The sequence below is a fragment of the Pezoporus occidentalis genome, unplaced genomic scaffold (genome assembly GCF_034315485.1).
Source record: "Pezoporus occidentalis ecotype Australia unplaced genomic scaffold, CSIRO_AGI_Poc_V1 ctg23, whole genome shotgun sequence".
NCBI classification, from domain to species: Eukaryota; Metazoa; Chordata; class Aves; order Psittaciformes; family Psittacidae; genus Pezoporus; species Pezoporus occidentalis.
The window spans coordinates 5,610,754-5,628,610 of NW_026914180.1; the positions used below are offsets into that span (position 1 = coordinate 5,610,754).

At 39.7% G+C, this 17,857-nt stretch overlaps 1 protein-coding gene across 1 annotated transcript in view; it reads right to left on the minus strand.

Moving 5' to 3' along the window:
- LMBR1 (limb development membrane protein 1) overlaps positions 1–12,416 on the minus strand; it is a 78,461-nt gene extending 66,045 nt beyond the window's left edge. The window contains exon 1 of the mRNA XM_062621484.1: positions 12,081–12,416. Coding sequence (XP_062477468.1) covers positions 12,081–12,143 — 63 coding nt within the window. The 5' untranslated portion in view covers positions 12,144–12,416. The remainder of the gene's footprint in view (positions 1–12,080) is intronic.
- Positions 12,417–17,857: the final 5,441 nt, after the last annotated feature.

The window sequence follows — 17,857 nt, forward strand, 5'->3', positions numbered from 1 at the left end:
TGTTCATAGCACCCGAAATCACCTGTCAGCTCCCATTTCTGATCACTTACTAAAAAGGATAGGTAGTCATACGGAAATAGGGCACTAATCAAAAACAAGACACCGCAGATAAAGCTACATTGATATCTCCAGTGAAAAAGACACTTATATTCTTTAAATTCCAGACTTTCCTCAGAAAACTATTATGTGTGACAGTATGGGAGCCAATATTGGAATATCATGTAAAATCCAGATCATACTGCAAGCTATTTTTTCAACCAGAAAGCAGTGTTTTATGCCATCACCCATCTCTACAGTACGAGCAGACAGACAAAAGCTAAGGATGCTACAAAGGCAGCAAATCTAGAACAAGCTATATTCCTCATAATCCTGAGTTCACTGCAAGTTTTTCACTGTAGTTCAACCAGGTTTGATTTGAGGAGTCGGTGAAGACACTGCAGAGAATGTACAGTGAATGTCAGGGTTTCTGACATTGTCTGAGAATGTTAACTTAGAAACTACCATACATAAAATAGCTTCCTTTCTTAAAATTTATTTTCTTAAATTCATGCCAACTATACAGAGGGGCAAAGCAGATGCGGATCTGTTACCACAGCTGCACTGTTCCTGGGAAGCTACTTTAAACCCAACTATGGTACGTTCCACATTGTACAGGAAATGCACTCAGTCCATGTTTGATCAACCGAATCAAAATATAAAGGAAATTAAGAAGAGACAGAATTTTATATGGTTATAGCCAAACAGTCAAGCAAACCAATTCTTAATAAGTTTAATGTCTTTTTTTATGTTCTCCCATCCACACTACTCAGTAACTGAAAACAAAATGCATAGATCCTATGCTACATCTAGGGGCTCCCTAGCAAATTAAGTCTTCAAACCTGGAGCATGTAATTCATTAACATCTCTTTGCACAGGCTAAATACAACATCTGCTAGGACAAGCAAAGAAACCTGTCTTTCCCTGGAGCTCTTAATCTTCACTTTGAAAAGGAAGCGCTTTCTGCTCCTGCTTAGATTACACACTAGGCATGCCAAGAAAGGCTACTTCTGGAGATGCACGGCACTACATTCTTAAGTATCTTGTACCCAATTCTTCCATCGAGTCATACTTTTGAATCTGTTATCCAAAGTAATCAAAGTATGATCCATGTCATACCCTTGGATCCGTACCAGACAGCTCTCAGTTCCTGCAAGAATGAAGCTGGAGATAAACTGCATGCATTTCAGTTTGTAACTATGTGCTTCTAAGGGGCTGGCACTGAAGAGCCCAGCATTAAACACAAGCAGGTCTGAACGAACTCAAATTACATAGTACTTATCTCACTGACAGTTATTAAAGAACAGCTGACACTAATTTGCCCATGTGGATGATCTTTAAAACTTTGGCACTGAAATCCACGTCTCAGATTAGTAAAGCAACTTCTGTTGCAAATGCTGGAGCTACACTTTCATGCCAAGAAAGAACATTCTCAAAATGCAGAAGATTCTCTCCCCTCCTCCTTCTGCACAAGATATAACCATCTTTCACAACTGTAATTTGTGCGTGCATTAAAAGATGCGTTTTTGTGTACAGAAAGATCAACAGCTTTTATTGACATAGCACAGTATTCTTCCCAACTATTATGCAGGAAATACAGCTGTATTTTATGCTAGGTAAAAAGCATATAGCTGCATTGCCCAATGTTAAACACCTTACAATCCACGTGCTGTGGCAGCAAATGCTCAAAAGAACATCCTGGGCTATACTACCAGAAGCAAAGCCAATAATCATGGGAAGTAATTATCTCTTTCCAGTCAGCATTCATCATGTCACATGTAGCTCCTGCATCCAGCTTTGAGCCTCCAGTACAGCAAAGACATTGGTAATCGCAGCAAGGAAGATTGCTAAGATGTCAGAAGGCTCAAACACTTGCCTGGTGCAGACAGGCTGAAGGACCTCAGCTTGTTCAACCTAAGTACAACAAGGCTTCAGGAGGACCTGACAGTAGCTTGCTGGTACTTGTGAGGGGATCATTAAGACAGAGCTGAGCTCTTGAAAGCAGTGCTCAGTGGGAGGATGAGACTGCAGGTAAGGACCACAAGGATGATCAGGGGACTGGAGCACCTCCCATATGAAGATAGGCTGAGAAAGTTGGGCTGTACAGCCTGGAGAAGAGAAGGCTGCGTGGAGACCTCATAGCAGCCTTCCAGTATCTGAAGGGGGCCTATAGGGATGAGGGGGAGGGACTCTTCACTAGGGACTGCAGTGATAGGACAAGGGGTAACAGGTTCAAACTTAAACAGGGGAAGTTCAGGTTAGATATAAGAAAGAAGTTCTTTACTGTAAGGGTGGTGAGGAACAGGAATGGGTTGCCCAGGGAAGTTGTGAATGTTCCATCCCTGGTGGTGTTCAAGGCCAGCTTGGACAGAGCCTTGGGTAACATGGTTTATTGTGAGGTGTCCCTGCCCATGGCAAGGGGGTTGGAACTAGATGATCTTAAGGTCCTTTCCAACCCTAACTATTCTATTCTATGATTCTAAGGAGAAATCCCCCATGAGAAGGGCCAGGCAGTGGAACCAGTTGCCCAGAGGTTTTCAAGCTGTTAAGTAAGCCAAACCAACACTGTAGATGATCCTCCTCCAAGCCAGAGGCTTGGGTCCAGTCAGCCTTCTTTTCTATTATCCTGAATAAACTAGCACCATTAGAAACTTTGCCACCTCATAGTTTACATCCTTGTCCAGGTCATTTATGAATGCGTTTCAAAGTTCTAGTGTATGCATAGGCCCCATAAGACTGTGCCAAGGATGTCCTCCCACTACGAAAAAACTAAACATCTTCCAGAACAAGAAGTTTTAGCAGCAAGGAACCACCACAGAAATCCTTTGCAGAAAGAAGCCACAGACCTTAATAATGTTCCTTGATTTAACACACTTCCGAGCACAAAAGCACAGGTTCAAGATTTCCACTTGAAAAGCATCAAAGCAGAGAAGTGATCATTTCCTCCCACTTGACTGCATACTAATGTTTAAAATACGGAGAACTAAATCTGGAGGAGCAAAACAGTGACAATGAAAAAAGTGAACAGCATTTTACTATGCTGTATATGAAATGAAAGATCAAGAATAAGGGATGGAAGGAAATAACGAAGTGGCTGCATCAGTATTAAAACAAGAAAGTTACTGCTACTACATGCACCAGCATTTTGATTCAAAGGATACGCAAAAAAAAAAGCAGCTACAGACATAATGAAGACCATCTCCACTTCTTTCAGCTATTTTAGAGAACGTGCCCTTTTCCCTAGCTAGAAGAGTCAGCACAGAGAAAACAAAGGTCACTGGGTAACACCACCTTGTAGAATACATCTAAGAACATGTTTAAGAGTTGAAAACGGAACTGTTGGTGTTTTGCTTGATTACTACCTACAGAAAAGTACTAGTGCTGCACTTCTGGGTTTTAATTTCTATAATAGAAAACAGCTAAACATAGCATCATACACCCGCCTCTTACTGCTGCCACGCTGCTGAAATATTTTAATGGCCACTGAAATGCCACAAGACAACTAAAAAACATCCTCCTACTGTCCCACTTGGCAACTACTTTTGTTTACTCATGGAAAGGATGGCAGGAATAAAAAGCAAGAAATACAAGTACAGACAAGCAGTTCTGCTCTAACAACTCCATTATCCCATTGACATGTAAAAAGCAAATAAATCCACCTGATTTGAATTTGTGTCAACAGTATGTTACCTATAACAGACTATGCACACTAAATAAAACTATTTCTAAAAAACTCTGAGCTTTGTGGGTAGATTAAGTTCACTCTAATCCAACCGGCCTTATACACAGCATGACACACTAAACTCAAGCTTAGGATAAAATGATAAATATGTCTGATGACTACAGATTGATTTTACTCATCGACACAGCCTCCCACAGCTATGATTTCCCTACATCTATGGTCTCCTCTCAGGACTCCTCCCTGGCTTAAGACCTGCGCAAGAGGTTGACCCACTTTTATCTGCTAGTTCCCAAGTCATGAAGAAATCATAAGTGGTTCAGAAGCTTGGTGCCTAGACTTGTTTATCTAGGAAAAAAAAAATCCAGGATATAACAGAAAGTACAAAACTTCCCAAAACATATTCCATGTGCTAAATACTGTTCGGCTGAAGATAAAAATCAGCTTCTATAGCCCTTCCAAAGATTGCTTCCATACTTCATCCACTTAAAACTACCTTCAAGTTAACCTCACCAACAGCAAAAACTTAGTTCAAACTAATGCAGGAATTCAAAGGAATATATTAATTCATTAGCTTTTACATTCCTTTCTGTGTACTTAATAGGAATGGATTTATGTTGCTGGGTAAATGGGGAAAAAAATTTAAAATGCGATGACACTTTCACAATGCTTAGTAAAAGATACCTCTGCTCAGGGTACTGTATTTTATACCTACTAATACACACAAAACCCCACAAAAACTGAATGCAAGTCATTTTTATTTAACCTCTACAGGCTACAGCAATGCCTTTAAAATTGGATTCAAGAATATTTTTCAGCATTAGCACAAGACTTAAAAACACCCTCTAGAATAAGCACCAATAACACCAACCTAGATCATGCTAACATTCTGCCACTGAATCAAAGTATTATTTAATATTTTACAGCCAAGCTATAATAATGGGTTATATTAAAACTTCACAGTCATTCCATTAAAAATCCCTTTTAGAAAAAATAACCTCAAAAGTCCCTTTAATACAAACTGCGTAAACAATTTATGTTAAGGCCTCTTCTTTGGCTAATATTAATTTCCAGGACAAGGTGCATAACTATTTCAGAAGACAGCGCTAATGAACTCTCTCATCCTAACTCATAAAAATCCTCTTCCCTGTCTTCTCACACATACATACTGTAGAAATTTTAAGTAGCACATCTGTTTTTTTCACCACCCCTCCCAAAATACAAACATATTTAAACTGCAACAGTTGTATGCTTTTGTAAGCCTAACCAATTATGTAGATTCTCAACTGGACCTAAGTTATCCCAGCGTTAAAGTTGACAAATATTTTAGACATGTTGCTGTTGTCAAACTCAACACAAACTTACTAGCATCAGTTCTTCCCAGCAGCTAAATATGTTAAAAACAGAAAGTACAGTTAGGTAATGGAAAAACTGGGATATTCAGGGTATAAACAGGCACTTAAAACTAACAGTGAAACTGGGAAGCATCACATTTCAATTACAATCATGGAGCCTAACACTGGAAACCACAGCACTATAAGCCAAGAAGGCAAAAGGGAAAAATAACCACATATAGTGTTTCTATCCTCTGTATATAAAACTCAGCCATGTGTTAACTTCAATGACATCTATAGACACACTACTCACTGTGAAAAGCACACCTGATATAGAAATAGAATGAACAGAAATAAAGTTCCATAGAATAGTATTTTCCAGTTATTCAAAATTTTGAAAGCCAAATTAATTTCAAAGTAGTAAAATATTAGAACAGTACAAAGTACTGGACTCTACAAACCATGCTGGTGATAGTTAGAAAACCTTTAACATGGTCAGTTAATAGAGAAACTAGAAACCCTGTGTGGAAAGCAACATAGCAGCACAATACATATTCAAAACCAAGCTGATGAAACAGCAACAAGAGTTCTGTACCCATCTTCATGAGAGTAAACTGGGCCCCAAAGAGCAACAGCTCAAAGCTGCAGGAAGCATGAAGCAATTTCACTTGTTATGTGAATGACTAATAATGGGTTACAATAGTAACTTAGTCCAGGTCATCTCTACCCAGCTGTATGCATACCTTTTGGAGAGATGTAACATCTAAGGCTGTTGATAATTATATGCATAAAACCAAACTACAAACATGACTTTCAAAGTCTCTCCTGTTCCTGTGTAAAGCTAGGTAAAGTCTTGCACATTAACGTTGCAAACAAGTCAGTGTCCCTAGTCATTTGACAGTACATGTTTACAGGAAAGCTACAGTGGCTTTCAAAGTAAGGGGGAGGGTGTGGAGAAAATAGAGTGTATTGCAGAAGTTAAGGCCTTCTCAAGAAGAGTCATCACTACCCTCCTAAATGAAGATAAATACCAAATTAAACAGGGGAGGATGAAAGACAGGAAAGAAGAAAGCACTGCAGTAAAAGTCACTTACATAACCTTCAAATAAAAGCAGTAAGATTATATTGAACTAAATGTTTCCTCTAGATAGTCTTCCTTAACCTGAATTTCCATCACCAGAACCAAACTCACTTTTATTATAACTTTACTTATACTTCAAATTCTCCCTCTGTTCTGACACTACCACCATCTACTCCTTTACTCTGCTCTCTGCTTCACCCACCCCTCAACCCTCCTCAACACCTCTGAAAATACTTCTTTCCAGAGGGTCTTGTGCTTATGAATTCGATCACACTTAGCACCCCTACATCACAGCAGAGATTGAGATGTTCATTGCAACCCTATTATCACCTAGTTACATCCTGCCAGCATACCCAGTCTCTCTACTACAGGACCAGCTATCCAAACAAAATCCAAGATGGGTATGTTTGTCTGTGGTCCTGTAATCAATAGCCGAGTTTGTTTACTGTCAGTATTTTCCCCTTCTCATTAGGTTTTCTCAAATCTAATTTACATCTTAATTAAATGTTCCTAAACAGATGCCTGTAGCTTCCATGAAGTGTGTTGCTCTTTTGGTCAACTGCTACCACAAAGAAACACACTAGTGTTCAAAAGGAATTATTCTGAACTGTAATAGCAACTTTTTACACTTCAGCCTTTCATGCTTATTATCTATAAACAGAAAAAGCAGAACTCTCCAAAAGTGGTTCCTGCTGTGGGAATAAGCAGCTGCCTATCTACTTGTTTTGGCCAAGTATTTGGAGATGCCTGCTCATTCCAGATGGATCTACCAGTGCAGGACCAGCAGCCAGAAGGTGACTCGTCACTTCTTCGAGTTCATTACAGCACCTGTGTTTACTTGTAAAGGTAGGTTTTTTCAAATGATGGAAGGTTACCAACATTTTCTATATTTATGTTAAATGTGCATACCACTACCACAAATACTCCTTTATTCAGTTAAAATTCTTTTCCAAAAGACTTAAGAAAGAAGCAGTAACACTGAGAAAGCTCAGCAAAGTTGTTTTTGAGATACAAGCCATTTAAGATACAAATTACTCTTCAAGTTTTCAGCATATGGGTAAAAATAAACAATGAAAGGCATCAACTTTATGGACTAAAAGAAATTTCCATAAACATTTAGTCAAGAACATTTTGGTATTTGAAATAAGTTTTTTTCTTTAAAACCTTCTATGCTTCTAATCAGCATTTTCTTCCTTGTACACTACCAGAATACCATCACTTGTGGCATAAAAAAGGGTCTGTGAAGATTACAGTTTTCATCTGGGGCATAAATTTAAGGAGGCAGAACTGGTCAGGAACAAGAGCACTACCAACAGGAGTACAATGCTCAAATCAGCATTCTCTGTTCACAGCCCTATAGGAAAAAATGCCAGTAGTAACCACACAGCACTCATTCATATAGAGGAATCGTGAACACCTCTCTATCCCAAATAGGAAAAAAGGTACAAAAATAAACCAGAGAAGTAAACAAAGCCATGACACAGTTCCAAATACCTAAGAAGGCCTTCCTAAACAGCTAGAAATTATTTTTAGGTTCAGATTTACACTGACACACTCAATAACCATCGTATCATCTGTAAAAATAAATTAATATTAAAAGTGGGATGCTTAAAAAAAAAAAAAAAGCCTTCTTGTACAGGGAATTGCATTAAGAAGTAGAGAAACTAAGTTTTTCCGAAAATCTGGTATCTGAAGACTACACACCTGAAAACATTTAGTCCTTCAAATGGATGCATCTGTCATTAATCATAAAACTACATATTACACCCATTTCAACATCTGCCTGGACTTGCAAGAAGCAATTAGAGTTATAACAGCACTTTTGTATTTGGACTTATTGTACTAAGACTGATATTTATCATGACATATTTAATATAAGTAAGTCATTTCCAAATATACTATGCTTGTTCTTAAGGTTTCTAACTAATAATTCTAGTGTCACTGAATTATTTTCTTGCGTAGTTTCCCACACTACGAATACAAGCACAATATATTTATTTTGCCAAGAAAACCTCATAACCAAATGTGTGTGTGTATTTTTACAAACTCAAAATCCTATATTTTATAAATGGAAAAAGAAGATCAAAAAGTAGACCTAACTTTTAAAAATACAAACTAATACTGCAGAGCAGGAGACTCAAACTTGAAAAAAAAAAGAGTCTAAGAATATTCTAAAAAGCAAACCCAGGGGAATATAAAGAGACTGACCCATTGCACTTACTTGACTTGCATTTCAAATAAACAGTTCACAACAATACAAGTGGAAAACTGAACAATTATGTTGTCTAAACAGACATAATAGCAGGACACAAGGGAAAAGCAGTTCCCTAAAAGCTTAAATATATTGCATGGATGTGCAACACTGAAACAAGCTATAAATTAATCTAAAGGTCAAGAAAGGCAAACTAATTAAGTGCACAAAAATAACAGATAGCATCAGACTAGCACAGAACATTGTTTGCCCTTTACAACTCCTCCATATGAATGCTGACAAGTACAGAACACAGACACTTTTCTATATTTTCTAACCAACTTAGGCTGCTTTTTGGAAACATGCCTCTTTTCGTTAGGGCTGAGTATGACTCCAGCTTTATTAAAGTCCAGGCTTCCACTGACTTTGAGCAAGCTCACAGCTGTGCCGTGTCTCTTATACTAGCTCATCAGTTCTCAGTCCCCATGTTCACTTTACTGAATCTGAATTTTAAAGCTCATTCAAGTCTCAAAAAGTCTGAAACTGGGTGTTTCCAGTAACTGTTCCAAACAACAGATCCTCAACATCACAGTTTCACATTTGAAGAGTCATGCCAAAACTAGACTAGGGAGTTAACCTTCTGTTATAAAAGATCATCCCCACGAAGCAATGAAATACAAGGCAGCTGAAATGCAAACAGCTACCCTCTTGGAAAAAAGAGGCACCACACAGACACTCCAAATGAGGTCAGAAGTAAATGGGCCAGAATTAAATTAAGCTTTAAAATCACAGACAGTGACCTCAAAAGGAGACGAAGGATTTATTTAAAAAAAAAATAATAATCTTTTACTACCCTTGCTCATAACATGTGCCCTGCTATAAACATGTGTCAGAAGCATTTGTCTTTTCAAGGTGGGATTAGCAGAAGATGGTGCCTACAGAAAGAGACAGGCACCACCAGCAGAAGGGTAACAAGCCTTTAATTTCTGTTATGTAACACAACTTCATAGAAAACTCTGTAGCTCGCCAGTTCAGAGAACAGATGAAACAGAAATGAAGCAGTATGCTGAAGTTAAGCCTAGTATGCCCTGAGGACTCCATCAGAAAGCACAATCTACAAATTCTTTTATTTAGTCGAAGAAACCAGAGAACATTCATAAAAGAAAAGTGAAAAAGTTTTTTTCTTTAAAATTACATCAACTTCCTTTGATTTCTCTTCTCTCATGAATGCATCATTTTAGCTTCCAGTAAAGATTCTGCCACACAACTAGGTCTCCAAAGACAATACTACCAGATATTGTAAATTTGACTTCTTACAGGCACACAGAGGTTTCCTCCACTGTAATATTACACAGCAAACATCAAGCCTTTCTACTGATTACTCCACTGCCCCCACCCCATCTGCAGCTTGAACGAAAGTTGGGAGCATATTCCACTTCCTGGCACATACACACTCCTCAGCCAAGGGGATGATGATTATATCCACTACCCACACAACAACTGTATATCTGCATATTTTAAGAAATTACATTCACCGTGTAACTTCATGACCAGCAAGAGCAGGAATGATTAGGAGGAAGTGTTATCATAATGGTACATGTAAGCAATATGCTCCATGTACTTGTTACACTTAAACTAACCACAAGTGTAATCATAACTGCAATATGTTTCTGCAGCTATGTGAAAGCCACAAGAAGGTTGTGTACTCAGCTGTGGACAGCAGCAGTTTATACACTCATAAAACCCTGCGGTCTTCCACCGTAAATTAAAGACAAGATCACAACTGTACCAATGCATGATTTAAAAGGCAAAATTGTTATTATTATCCCCACTGGTTAAACAAAACCATAGATGGCTTGTCATCAATATTAAAGATCAAAGCACAGTTTCAAGAGCAAGAATATTCTGCCTCCAAATAAAGCAACCCTGCACCTCTAAAACACATTATTGATGTCTTACGTGATTTCTTGCAGGGCTACACCAACAGGAAGAGTTCGCAATTGTTCCAGAGGAACTGAAAGAGCTTTAGAGAAGTAGCTGCAGTACAGACAAGCTAGTTCTTTAAGAATTTAATGGACCTTCAGTCTTTGTAACAGTACCTGTACACAACCATTCCTTCAGAATCAAAAGTGTGCATCTTGATAGGTACAAAAGCAGGTTATGTAGCATACAATGCATGGGAACAAGACTCTGGCAGACATAAGGAGGAGACAATACAAAAAAGAAATAAAAGGGGAAAACAGACACTAGGGAAAAGACAGATGCTAGCACTCAGAAGAGATGAACAATTTGTGAATACACCTGTGTTTTCACAGCACAAAGAAGATTAAAAATGCTTGAAGAATTCTTTACCAAAAGAAGCATTTTTCTTTTTTACACCCCTCCACCACTCTCAGCTCTCATTACATATGCTACATCCACTCACAGAAAAGGGAGGGCCCAGAAAATCTCCTAAACAGTTCTCTTTATACAGCCTTGTTTTGTACTCCTCAGAAAAACATCCCAGAAACATAATAATTCACCAGAAGAAATAAGGTCTTAATATGCAGATTTGTAAAATATAGAAAAGAAATTAATACACTAGGGATCCAACCCAGTCTCTGCTAACAAATAACCTTGCCATAGGCCTGCATAAATCAGTTAACAGTGGTATTTAATACTGTCTCTCAGTACATCTAAAAATACTTAAAGCTGAATTATGAAAAAAATACTTTCATCTGAGAAATCCATTATTCTTTATACAGCGTTAACTGCAAAGAGAGTGCAACTACCCAGCTGAGTTAGGACAGCACATGCATAACAGGCAACACTGCGTGTCTCCTACATGCAGCATGTATTTCCTTTCTTGAACTGAAGCAGAAGAGAAATAAGCCCCATCAAAACACCTCTATCAGCTTTGAACAGTCCTGAAAATAATTACGAGGCAGTCAAAGCGGAAACCACAACAGTCCCATCCAAGTGCAAGTAAGGTGTAGTGCTGCACTTGACCACAGAAGGTTGAGGAAGATGGGACAGCACACGCACTGCTCATGAGCTCTGTATTGCTTCACTTGGAAAGCATAAGGCACGCAGCAGCACTCAGAATGCCACGACAGGTCAGGGTAAACCTAAGGTTACTCACACATCCGCTGCAACAGTGCAGCAAAAGAGAAGACGATTTTAGAATCACAAGCAATGCTATGAAATCCCATGCATACCTTACCACCACCAAGGCTGTACTTTAAGGTTGCGTTGTTGAACACATAACAGAGCACACAGAAGAACATTCAGCAGCACACCTATGACCTGCATGTATACACAGCATTTCCTCTTTTCCCTGAAGGCAGAGGGAGAGGAAAACCCACGCCAGCGTTAAGTGCTGAGGTCCCCACCAGCCAGCCCTCACGGCCCTGCACACCCATCCCGGCGGGAGATGCAAGCACAGCTAAGCCCACAGGGGACACGCCACCGGGTCAGCCTGGACGAGAGAGCTGGGGCGAAGGGCGAAGCAGCGAAAAGAAGGCAACGAGAAAGGGACAGAGCAGGACAACCCCACGGCTGTTCGGCAATGGGGCCGAGGGTAAAACAGGGGAAGGGAGAAGGAGAGGTTTGAAGAGCACAGCACGGCGGGGGGGGGGGTGTCCCACGGCAGCGCGACCGCCAAGGCACCGCAATGACAGGTCAGGGAGGAAGACAGGCGGGGGACCGCTCACCCGGAGAGGGCGGGGGTCAAACGGAAGAGCCGCAGAGGCACGGCGATGTGGGGGCGGTGCCGCCTACCGTGTACTCCCGCACTTGGCTGTGGAAGTTCTGCTCACGGATCGTCACTTCGTCCGCTTCCATCCTTCATAGTCCCGCGGCCCCCGCGCGCAATGGCGCCCGCCGCCGCGCCTGCTCCTGCCCTCCCGGCGACAAGCGGGCCACCATGGCCAGCGGCAGCGCCGGCTTCTCCCCCGGGCCCCGGCGGCGGCTGAGCGGCCCTGGCAACGGCGCTGGCGGAAAGCTCCGCCGCTCTGTCACCGTCCGGCGAGGCGCGGAGCGGGAGGAGAGACAGACAACACCGCCTCAACCCCTCCTGCTGCTGCGTCACCACGCAGCGCCACCGCGCGCCGCCCGGGGGAGAGGCGGGGCTAATGGGGAGGCGTGGTCAAGCCGCCCTGAGGCGGGGGAGGGCAGATGGGCGGGGCTCAACGACAGGGGCGCGGCTAGCAGGAAAGGGCGGAGGGGCGTGGCCGAGGGGGCCGTGACCGTGTGAGCGGTATGGGGAGCGGCGGAGGCCGCCGGGGGGCTGGGAGTTTTCACTCACCTCAGGGGCCTCGGGGGGAGCCAGCCGGGCCTCCCTGAAGGGAGTCTTCACTGTAAATGCACCAGAATTTATAGTCTGAAAGATCGTACTTAACTTAAAACTAGTGCTCCACTTGGCTGGAGCAGCTTTTTGTCACCGAGTGGTTTCTGTTGATCACTTGCTGTGTTGGGTTTTGGCTGACTGCACTGCTACAGAAGCACAGTCTTACAGTTGTTCCCAGTTCCCCCCATACACACAGGCAACTTCTTTTATTCCTGAGGCTGCAAGTAGATCAACTGTCCAAATATACAACCTGATAATCTAGGACACATTCTAAATTATAGATGGTGCTTATTTCTATCCAAATATGCAACATTATTCCAAGGAAGTTTCAAAAATTAATTTCATCCCTCTCTGCCTATTTACATCTATTGATATACATGATATCCATGCCAATTACAATAGATACTCTATTTACTTCCCAGCCTCTGGCCCATTTGCTTGGTTAAAAGCAGACAGTGAAGTAGTTATTAAATTTTAGAGTCAGCAAAACTGATGTCTGACTATTTAATGTACTTCTCGTAGTTCTGAATGGGTGCAGGACTTCCTTCAGCTTCCATATGGCCCTGGTCTCACCCTTGTTCTTTTGATACTTGTGAAGGTATAGACAAGTACATAAAATTTGCAGGCAGAGCAGCACCAGGGGTGTGAGAGGTCCACAGGTGTGTCGTCTTTCTCTCCCTTCCTGAAGCCCACTGCTTGAGGAGGGAGACTTTCTAGATATTCGCCAAAGCTGGAAGAACAGAAAAGGACCATTAAAAATAGACCTGAAGTATCAGGGAGCACCGTTTTTGAGATGCTTCTTGGGAAAAGTTGTCCTACTTTACAGCTATTCCCTGCACAGCACTAGGTTCTGTCTGATAGACAATATTATTACCCATCTTTTTTTTTTTTCTTCAAGTATTCCTACTTATTTTCAGTCACCTTTTCTTTTTCAGATGCTGAAAGTGGTGAAAGCAGCTGCAGCTGCAAAAAAAATAGACAACTGTTTGGTATGCAAGAACCTGATCCCAGAGAAATCCAATTCTCTCAGAGCTGCCTATAGAAAAGTTTGTACAGAACAAACAGGTTCCCAGCTTTCCTAATCTCATATAAATTGAAACACAATAAATTGAAACAGTACTATAACCAGGGTGAGAAGAACCCATTATTCAGGCCTTTGCTAGATTTGCAATGAAGACATAAGTGCTGTAGCCAGACCAAACCAGATCTAAGAACTGGGTAGACCAGAAGGTCTGTTCAAAGAGGAGAACCGAACAATCACAGATTAGGCCAGCAATCAGTATGTTAAAATAGACATACCAATACCAACACAAAAGAATAGTATGGTTGGTGTTCAGGCCACAGACAAGCAGCAAATTGATTCAGACAAGGATGACCCACAAGAAGCGGACAGAAGAGCAAAAGCAGTTTGGGGAAGAAGAGACAGTGAAAGCCATAGTTAGGAGTCAAAAGAAGGAACTAAGCTTAAGGCAGGGCAATATAGGCTTTTAGGGAATCTCTGCCAGTAAATACTAATCTCTACCGCCAGTTGGTTAGGAAACTTGGCCAGAGGTGAGATTTAGTTCCTGAGTTACCTGGGAAATTATTTACCCAGTGGTAAATAAAAAGATCATTGAATCTGCAACTAAGTTTATTTCGTTAAGGAGGTCTGAGAATTGTATCTAGGCACCAAGGATTTCATACATTTCTAATTTCATGTGCAGACATGTTAAACACTGTTCTGAAATAGAAGGTTACAAGGAAAATGAGCTGTACTTTTGGAGTTGTTACAGAAATAAAATTCAGTAAGATTTAACAGGACTGAACCTTCTGCTTCCACTTGGGCTGTATGTTTAATCTATTGAATTTGAAATATACCTGAGGAGCAGAGTGAGAACACAGTTCTCTTATGAACTGGCAAGTTCTTTCTTCCATTTCTAGCTGGTGAATCATCAGAAACATGATGCACAGTTGTATTTGCTAAAAAGACAGAAAGACAGGGGGGAGTGGGATAAGGAGAAACAGCTTCGATCCTTTCTACTGCTTAGTTCTGGCACATCTAAATCCCAAAAGAAGATCATGATAGCCACCACAGCAAAATCTATTTCAGTCAAAGGAAATGCAGTCTAGAATAGGCAGCTCTTGCAAAGTGATGAGAATGCTGACTGATGAATCCATCGATTTCTGATGGGAGTACAAAAGCAGTATTTTGAAGCATACCAAAAGAAAACCTCAAATATTAAGCCAAAGGTATCTTGCACCAAAGAGTGGCTAAAAGACCTCTACATGGTTTTCATCCATATTCAGATAAAACAAGGACAGCGCTGGAGGACTATCCTCAGCAATTCTCCTCAGTAGCCCTGAGGAGCTTGGTTTAAATATAAGCTCTGCAGGATTTAGGTGTAAATAGAACATTTTCTCAAGATGGTAATGTAGTTATTCACACACAAAAGGAATAATGAAAAATAGACTTCTATTAAGCTTGCATTTAGTGGTACCTAACTGCCTAGTGTAAAAATTGAGAGGACTTAAATAGATTTTGCTCAGTTCATTCCTTTTCAGCCTAGTTTTAAAAGAATGATTTTTCACCTTCAGGATAACCCAGTGTCTGGTGTCCTGAATCCCCAGGGAGGATTTTATGTGCACCAGGTTAACTTGCATTAAAAATAAATAAATAAATAAATAAATAAATAAATAAATGGATATTCAAATTAATAAAATTTAGTTGAATTGGCTAAAATTGAAGTTGCTAAAGTTGGAGCTGTTTAACTGGGAAAGTTTCTACATTCTGTCAATGGATTTTAGATCACTCTCTTTACCTGCAAATATGAAATGGGCATTGTGTCTTTAAATTTGAATTTATCTAGGAGCATTTGAACAGGTGATGCCTTCTTTTCAAGTCACCATTCAGCCAAATACAGCTTGGACTACACAGAAAATAGGAAGTTAGTCTCTCAATTAATATAACTATTTACATTATTACATTCAAGATACTGCTCAAGAATTGGCCAGATCAAATCCTGAAGACCAATTTAGTATATTGCTGAGGGTGACCATTGATTTTAAAGAGAACTTAGGGTAAACACAGGCCACAGATGATACCCAGTACTTTACATACTTACCACCCAGTCACAGAAGTCAAAAGAAAGATTGAAAGGTTAAAATAATTTGATCATGGTAAAAATAAATGTTACACTATCATAATTATATACATTAAGATTATTTATTGGGTGATCCTTTCAATGTCTTACATTTGGTAAGCTAAAGTATAACAAGAATTGCATTATAACTTGAGAAAGCCAGATCAATGAATCAGCCTTGTATCTAGATTCACTAGAGAGGAAAACAGAACACAGCTGCAAAGGTGAAAAATATGATTGCTTCCCAGAAGCAAATGGAATGTGCGATTGAAGAAACTTGTATCTATTCCTGTCTTCCTGCTATCAGCAGTTCAGCTGTAGGTTAAAGACTTCCTTCTGGCAGACCTAAAGTAAGATTAACAGTTTTTTATCTTTGTTTTGGGTTGTTATGACCACTTATATGATTATACAGAGTAAAGCCACTTTTAGGGACATTTAAATCCAAATGCTATAGCAATCATTTCCTTGAGGGAGAAAATAGTGGCTACCTCTGAACTTTGCTCATATCAATCAGCAGCAATCCATGATTTCTATTCTGAATCACTGCTCTCCAATTCTTAGATAGGACCTCAATTCCTTGCACACGGGTGTTTGACTGAATTCAAGCCTTTTTTATTTTCTGCTTCCCAAACATTATATAATTAACTCATCTTTGTAATTTACCACTCTGTTATTTCCAGTATTTGCAAACTGTTTTTGTGTGTCATCTGCCAGTAGTATTAGCAATGATTTACTGACCATAATAAATACATCCTTTAAAAAAAAAAAAAAAATCCTCTCTATCCCTGTTTTTTAATGCAAATTTTTTCTTATCATTGTTCTCATCTTTGGGAACCTCTTGACGTACTATGTACATATATACTTTACTAGTTGTGAATGTTATTTTTGCCCATATGGAATATAAGCTTGCCAGTGTCATGGGTTGGTTCCATGGCAACATAATAATGGGATGCAGAACTGTTATTTCAGAGTGAAGTCAATATTTTTTCTGTTAGCAAATAATCATTAGAAGCTTTTATGTTGTTTTACCACTGGTTGAATAATAGTACCAGCATATGTCTCTGAACCCAAAGTGCCAGAAATAATTTTTTTGTCCTTACAGAACAGACGCTTTCTTCACTCCTGTTCTTTCTCTTCAGTCTGTGTTTAGCTCCCACTCTTGATGTGCTTACATAGTATCATTAAAAATAACTCCAGCCCCTGCGCCACTCTGGTTTGTTGCATATAGCACTATACACAATGTCCTGCACAGGCTATAGAGTCTCACCCATCATGATGCCTGTACTTGCTCTGCTCTGTTTACATGTGATTGTTTCTCTGTCCTTTATGAATATCCTCCTTTGATTTGTCGGCATTCAACACCTTTCATTAGACATCTTAGTCTGCCAATTTACTATTGATTCTAAAACATGTGACCATGCATTAACTGTATTATAAATGATGAAAATGCAAATATCCACCCATATTAGCAGTTCCTGACTGCTTAATATGGCTGTACTTATTGTCCCTTAAAGCCAAAAGAAAAAAAATCATTAATCTGCTGGACCATCTGTGCTCATTCTAAACTATCCTCAAGTTATTTTTTGTTAGTTACATAGTTTTGAGAAATGAAATGTTACACTTTTGGGAGAAGATAGGTTGCACTGCCAAATCCTTAAACAATAAAAACAACATTTTTTTTTGTATTAGATAGTTTTATTTTTCTCTCTTAATTTCAGTATCTGACTCATCATGACTAAGATGACTGTACTGTTAAATAGCACACGGAAGGCATTTCGAAAATCTATCCAGTATTAAACTACAATCATTTTTCAGTCTGCTTGACAAAATCACATTGTATAAATTTAGTCTTTGAAAGTAAGCCATGCACCTTTTATGAAGGACTTTTATCCAAAATGCCAGAAATTTTAAAGGAAATAAATCATCTTAATTTCTAAATTTAATAGGTGCAAGATTTATTCTTAAATCATGGATACTCCTTTCTAATTAAATTCAAATGTGTTAAATGCGTCTCAGGAGTGTTAAGATAATAAGTAGTCCTTTTCTGGAACTTAACATCCTTGATCCCTGTCAATAATTATATTGGGTGG